We start from the raw sequence: 7383 nt of genomic DNA on the forward strand, positions 1-7383 counted from the left end.
AAGTCTTACCCCCACTCTTGAAATTTGGGACAATTCTCGGTTTAGATATACTATGTCTATGGTTGGTGCTATAGTAACGATGCGAACGTCACACGATAGCAGATACGCGGAATGGAATTGCGTCTCTCATGCCGGTATCCGCAGAGATACCTACAAGGTTGACGATGACGACGACGCACAGTGGATCGAAATAAGGAAATAGGTATACATCGAGCTAAAAATAAAAGGCTTAATTTAACAATTTTACCCACTTGAATGTGTTGTAGAGTACTCTTAATGCATGATCCAAAAGCAGAAAGTATAAATTAATGAGTAGTATAAATTCTATAAGCATACAAATTTCCAAATTTTTGTGATAAATAAAATTTGTAAAGTAGAAGTCGCGCACTTGTGTTTGCTGTATTCTGTATAAAAGATTATTTATCCTTGTCTATTGTATAATCTCAAAATTTCACGGTTTTTTTTAAATGTTTTTATAATTTTTGTTGTCAGATTTTATTATTCTTTATGAATATTTTTCTGATGGGTTACAACGAAATTGTAACTCAATTTATACATGTTTATTTTAAGCGATTTTAAAAAAAAGTTTGTACTTGTCCAAAATCTTGTGTATGGGGTTTTAAAGATCTTTTTGTATAATAAAAATTCGTATAGGTTTCAGATGTGATCTCATGCGATCTTTTCTCTTGTATATCATTTTCTGCCGTAAGATTCCATAATGCTCTTCCTCTTATTTTATATAATATATAAAATTTCCATATATATAATCATAAATGTTAAATACGTTGCCATGTTATTCAATAAAGTTTATTTTTTGCGTTTGTTATTAACATTAACATAATCACAAAGTCTTCTATTATTTTTGTTTTTTAATATAATTTTCTTAGGATTATTTAAATTGTTTTATTTCAGGGGTAGGCGAAGGCACCCCTTTATCAAAACTCCCAAGGTTAATTTGTTCTTTACCTACACTTAGCGCTAGCTGTTGAAACCGAAAAAAACACTTTTTTATTATATTTATTAGAAAAGTATTATTATTACTATACAAATTTTTTAGAAAAATAAAAAAAAACAAATTTTATTAGAATTCATTTCATTGAAACCAATTTTTGAATAAAATTCTATTTCCGAAGAGATTTTTGGTTGATGTCCACAGAATTGGTGATTTCGATTCACTGCGCGACGTATCTTAAATGAAATTTTGACATTTCAGACTTTGCGTCGCGATACCTCCGCTCATAAGGCATATAGAAAAAATAAAAACACTTTTCTAATGTAAATCAATCCCAAGCTTTCAAGCCTAGTTAGAACTCGATCGATTTAGCCGATTCTGAGATTCCTATAATCTTGGGTGCTCTCAAGTCGCGTACTCGCGTAAAGAACTGTCGGTGTGCTTTCACTTGGCGCAAGCCACTATCGTGTCTCTTGATGTTCTGTTGAACAATAGAAAATCAATATTCAAGGAATTCGAGAAAAATCTTGATTTCTTGTGTATAACGAATCGCCAGGTACGACAACTTTTTTAATACGAAAAAGGGCTTGAATCGAGATAACGGATGGAGCGGGGAAATACGGCAAGACGAGCTTTACTTTTGAATTTCGTCACTTGCGTGCGAGCTATACACGAGTGAAGTAGTTGAGCCAGTGCGATATATAGTCGAGTCAGTGCGACTCACTTTCCGAATACGTATAAATTCCAATCGAGTACATATAGTCACTGAGCGATCAATCGCGAGGTTGCTTATAATACTGTGTAAGGATCGAAGTTTCCTCATATGAAAGGAGTTCGTCTTTAGATTCATAGAAATCCAATCGGAGTCCCGCGATCGTTACGCTTATACCAACGGGTGTAATTCGTTTCTACACAACGGTGCATTCACTTATCTGTCTACACACAACGGTGTGTTACGATAATTGTATATGCCTAATCCGGTTTTTCCCCTTTGAGCCCTATAAATAATAAAGGTCTATCCCTAGCACTCAAAATTTGATATTATTATTTCACCCTATCACCAAACACAAGAATTTCTCCATGTTGGAGCAATTTCCGACACTGATTTATATATAAAATTAATCGACACAGAATGTTTGCTCTGCATTGCGTCCAGCATTATAATTTGCGGCATAATAAATTCATTGATTCCTGGTAAAGGTGATTAACGTTGTGTTACAACTATAATAATCAATGTATTCCTGGTAAGAAAATTGTATTACAAACTGCTTACAAGTGAGCGAAAATAACATTTTCTTAAGAAAAAAAGTAGCGTTAGATAAATGCAAAACGATTTGAGTTTGCGGAATGAAATATAACCAGTGACTAATAACTTAGAAAGTATATTTTATTAATGGTGAATAATTCATAAAATTAATATTTATAAAATAACTTTATTATTTTTATTAATATGTCTACGACATTATACACTAATACAGCCTACATCACGACACTTTGTAAATATTATACAAATAATAAGGTTTAATGCATTATCGATTTGAGCATGATTGATTGCTCGCCTGCAATTGATTAATGTTTTTACTCAGAATCCATATAATTTGTTACACGCAATTCTCGATCGCATGATAGAAAATTATGTGAAATACGTTAAAATTAAGAATTTTCTACAAAACGAAATGAAACATGCATAAATAAATTAATATATTTATATCTAAAAATGATCTATAATTTTTATACTAAGAAAAAATCTTTTTACGAGGCAACAAAATACAAAATTACAAAATTAAAATGTTATACATATATTTGTATTTCTAATATGAAATATATTATGACTTTATCAGTGGCGGATTTATCCATACACTGACTACGCTGAAGCGTAGGGCGGGAAAATTTTTGGAGGCGGCAGATTTTTTGGGGTGGCAAATTTTGGAGAGTAAGATTTAGTGTTGTAGAGATGATAGGAATCTGTAACATATTTAATGAATAATGAAATATAAGTAGACAGGAAAGTTGGAAGTTTTGTAACGAATAATATTAACATTTAATACTCAAGTGGTTTATGGTGAGATTTTTGCAAAATCTTTAATAATGTCATCGTATTTTATGCTCATCATAAGTTCGGCTTCAATGACCAAGATTGCCAATGAATTTAAACGTTCTTCCTCCAACGATGATCGCAAGTACGTTTTTATTCGCTTTAAAGCAGAAAAAGATTATATTATTCTGCTGAGCAATTTGTGGTGGCCATACACAAAGATATTCGCAAAGCTATATCTATATTAGGGAACATTGATAACAAATTTTGGTTGCGTATAAGTTTACAAAGATCGATCAGTTTTAGTTTAGTCTTTTCTTCTGAGCTAGTTTTATTAAGAAACTGACGAAAGTGCACACATTCAGTGGCAAATGAATCTTCTAGATTTTCGGCGTAATAATTGTAAAGTTTCGCAGCTTCTTCATGTATCGTGTCCGACAAGTGAACGAGATTTCTCATAAAATCGAAGCGTTTGAAGACATTTTCATACGCTGAGTGTCGCTTCTCCAATTCAGATCTGACGCGATCTAATATCACGTAGAAAGTTCCCACTGTGAACTTATTTCTTCCGGTCATGACGACTTCGTTTTCTTTCGATTCACCGAGTTGAAGCTTTCGTTTGCAGCTTCGTTTGCTATCGAATTCGTACTCTTCAGAAATAATGCATTTGGCTTTCTCTACATACACTTTAAACATCTCATCACTTCTCAAGCTTTCTACGAAATCGATTAGCGAATAACGATAAAGCTCTACAGCGATTCCTATGTCGATATCTACACTTTGCGGCAATTTATTCATAGCATTAAATCGATCCAATAGCGAGTTCCAGAATACGGCCATAAACACTGTTTCGAATCGGCTAAGTTGTTTTTTTAATATAGCAGCTTCGGATCGGGTTACCGCTTTTTCGTGAACATCTTCGATCATTATCATCAAAGATTGCAATACACCATCCCAGTTTTTACACAAACTATCGCAAGCGTCGTGACGAGATGACCATCGAGTTCCATCGACTCGTTTTAAAACTTTCATGTTATTTTTTGTGTTTGATGATAAGAAGTCCTAACGTCAAGTAGACGCAGCGAAGAAAGTGTATAAACCTTGAAGAGTACTGAAAAACAATGCAGCTTCTGTGACACATTCCGCGGCGCAGGCTCCAACCAAATTCAACGAATGAGCCGCACAAGGTACATAATCGGCAAGAGGATTCAATCGTTTCAACCGTGCCTGTAATCCTGTGTAGATACCAGACATGTTGCTAGCATTATCATATGATTGTCCTCTGCAATTGTCTATGCCAATTTTGAACGATGCGAGCATAGAAGTTAGAGCCGTTTCAAGTTCTTCAGATTTATGTCCAGCGTTTGGTAGAAAATTAAGAAAGCGTTTGATCGGGCTACCATCTTCTTTTACATATTTTGTAATGAAAGAGAGCTGGTCGATATCAGCTATAACTGGCGTTGAGTTGACTATGATTCGAGAAGTACTTGGTTGCTTGTATTTCGCTCACAATAGTATTTTTTACTTTTAATGCGATTAGATTGATGAACTCATTGCAAGTCGTTGAGGAGAGATACGAAGTTTTTCCACTACCAGGATTCCCACACTGTGCTACGTGCGTCGACAAGAACGGGTCAAACTCGGCGATTGTTTTCAAGATCATGATAAAATTACTGTTTTTCAAAGAACCGAAACGTTCAAACGATCCTCGGAATGAAAGGCCGCGACTAGCAAGGGCATTTATATACGGCAACAATCACTATTTTTAACACATTTCTCCAATAATCGATTTCGTTCTTAATTTGTCTACAAAGATCGGAGTCAACTCTTCCTTCCGTGCGACTTATTAGCGATTATGATTATGATTATGATTACAACCATGCTTTATAAAACAAATACTGCAAACAGCTTTCCTAGATATCATAATTTCATAAAGATATATATAAAGATATATTATAATATATGTGTTTGCAATTCTTATTTTATGAACAAAAAAGCCGTAAAATATGACATGGCAGTTTGCATTACCTTAAAATTGTATATCAATGCATTACAAAATATAAAAGTTACGTAAAATTATAAAAGTTCTCTTTAAGTAAATGAGAGATTCAAAGTATGAGTATCGCGATTTACTAGTAGGTCGATTAGTGGATCAAAAATTTTTTCAGTTATGATAGATATCAAAATCAAATGTCGAAATAAATTATAATTATAATATTATACATAAAAATAATTTGCTTTAATGTAATTATTAATAAATGACAATAAGTGCATTTTTCACACTTTGACATACCTCGTGTATTTTGAGAGAAATTCATTTATAAAATTAAATTTAATAAAAAATTAAGAAACAGGAAGAACAAAGTTGCATAACTAAATAATCAATTTACTTTCCTTTCTCCACTTGTTCATAATTAAAGAAAAATAATAGATTGCGGATGTTTGTCGTTTAAAAAATTGGGATCCATTAAGTTGTAAAATCCTAGAGTAAATAAATCAGACGTACCGAACTGCATATAGTTGTAGACATAACCCACACAACACGAATGACTGTTTGCCGACTGATAGTCGACTTTTTCCAGTCGACTCGAAGTCGACTTTAAGAAGTCGACGTTTAGTCGACTATTTTTCGAATGAATTTTGTCGACTTTAAATGTCGACTGTAAGTGGACTTAAAGTCAACTATTTTCGGGAAATTAAAAGTCGCCTTTTTATGTCCGACTTTTAGTCGACTTATATTGTCAATTTAATTCCCAGACAACACTTGTGTTCAATTTTCTAATTTTTAAGACATTTAAATATTATCATATTAAAGATAATAAAAGAGATGTTACGCTCTATTTATTTATTTGAATTACGCGGTTTTTGCGTATTCTGTTCCGGTTTTGGTCATTTCCGAGTTAAAGGTTATAGTTCTTATTCACGACAACGCGGCCGTAGATGGGACGTAATTCGCTGACGCCGCATTTTTTATCAGGTAATCCTTTGTATTATTTAACAACTTTTACCAAATGTTAAATAAAATTAATCATAGAAAATATTTTCATATATAATTTTTTTATATTTGTTAAATATAATACATATAATTTAGAAAAATATTTAGCTCATAAATTTGAGGTTATTTTTGATTACGCGGGTTGAATGTATTATGCAAAAATTGATGATAAATGTATAATAAAATATATGTAAAAATATAATTATTTATTTCTTTAAATTCACACAGATGGAGAAAAATGCCTCTTATGGACAAACGCAAAAATTATTGCAAGAGGAATCAATTTGCCTCGGTCAATGTTACAATGCTTATTGTTCAGTTTGGATTTTGTTTGCAAAAATGTATAATAAAATTGTGTACGATTTATTATCAAGTGAATGCCAGAAAAATAGGATATTCTTAAAATTTAGAAAAATATGAGGATGGAGGTCACTAGGTGACAAATTGAATTTGCTGCAGCAGAATGTGGTAAGTAAAAAATAATCTACAATGCAAAATGTCTGTTTTGTGGTAGGTTAGGATAGAACTTGCGTGTGTAAAAGATGTTAACTTTAATAATTATGATTCCAGTGGCAGAGCATTTATCAATGATTTCAAGACTATTTATATGAATTTGGCAGCGGAAGCTTATCAGATCTTGTTGGCGGAGCAATACAATTTAAAAGTCCCGCAACTGTGTTAAACGCAAACAGTTTGATGTCTCATTGTATAATTATATTGTTAAAATATGCGGAAAATCGACTCAGTGCAGTTGGAGTGAGCACGTACGTATTTTTCTTTAAAATTTTAAATTAATTTATGTACGTTTCATTTTTTTTATGTTTACTCTTTTCGAGAAAATATCAAAATTTAACAATAAATCTATTTTATATAATAATTACAAAAGTTTGTAGGTAGTAACTAATTAAATGGTTTAATAATAAAGTTAGAATTAATAACTTTTAACTTTAATTTTAAATAAGTTTATTTTTAACTTCAACTAGTCATTTTTAAAACATATTGACTTTAACTCATTACTTTTTTCTTAAGTTCAAAATTTACCTATGTAATAAAAAAAAATACATTTATATATAAAAAATTTTCATTAAAATTTTAAAGAAATCAATATCAGATTTGATATAGGAAGCAGTAGTATTTTTTAACTTTTTTTTATTACAACACTTTGTTTATTTTTCAGATCTGAGTTGGCGTCAGCCGATAAACAAAGGAATTGAAAGTTGGCATCAGAATATACTTGTACCACAGAATCCGAAGAAGCAGCAACAATAAAAATTGGAGGATCGAGGTCACTAGGCGACAAATTGAATTTGCTGCAGCAGAATGTGGTAAGTAAAAAATAATCTACAATGCAAAATGTCTGTTTTGTGGTAGGTTAGGATAGAACTTGCGTGTGTAAAAGAT

The 7383-nt window shown here is 31.9% G+C and overlaps 1 protein-coding gene and 1 long non-coding RNA gene across 3 annotated transcripts; both read right to left on the minus strand.

The window, feature by feature from the left end:
• Nucleotides 1–2737: 2737 nt before the first annotated feature.
• LOC118648434 lies at nucleotides 2738–5487 on the minus strand. Of its 2 annotated transcripts, none has more exons than XM_036294745.1 (2): nucleotides 3001–5487; nucleotides 2738–2917 (listed from the first exon to the last, which is right to left on the minus strand). In XM_036294745.1, the coding sequence occupies exon 1, from the start codon at nucleotides 4017–4019 to the stop codon at nucleotides 3171–3173; it is 849 nt and encodes a 282-aa protein (XP_036150638.1). In that variant the 5' UTR covers nucleotides 4020–5487; the 3' UTR covers nucleotides 2738–2917; nucleotides 3001–3170. The 2 variants fall into 2 exon arrangements, with proteins under 2 accessions (XP_036150638.1, XP_036150637.1); XM_036294744.1 differs by having other exon boundaries at nucleotides 2992–5487.
• On the minus strand, nucleotides 2738–5963 carry LOC118648435. The gene is made up of 2 exons (XR_004965295.1): nucleotides 5494–5963; nucleotides 2738–3147 (listed from the first exon to the last, which is right to left on the minus strand). It is a non-coding gene; the product is annotated as an uncharacterized LOC118648435 (long non-coding RNA).
• Between the last annotated feature and the right edge of the window lie 1420 nt (nucleotides 5964–7383).

This window comes from Monomorium pharaonis, unplaced genomic scaffold (genome assembly GCF_013373865.1).
Source record: "Monomorium pharaonis isolate MP-MQ-018 unplaced genomic scaffold, ASM1337386v2 scaffold_439, whole genome shotgun sequence".
NCBI classification, from domain to species: Eukaryota; Metazoa; Arthropoda; class Insecta; order Hymenoptera; family Formicidae; genus Monomorium; species Monomorium pharaonis.

Bases quoted from the DNA above. Each gene is read 5' to 3' on its own strand.
- LOC118648434 (XM_036294745.1), bottom strand. From the start codon at position 4,019: ATGAAAGTTTTAAAACGAGTCGATGGAACTCGATGGTCATCTCGTCAC.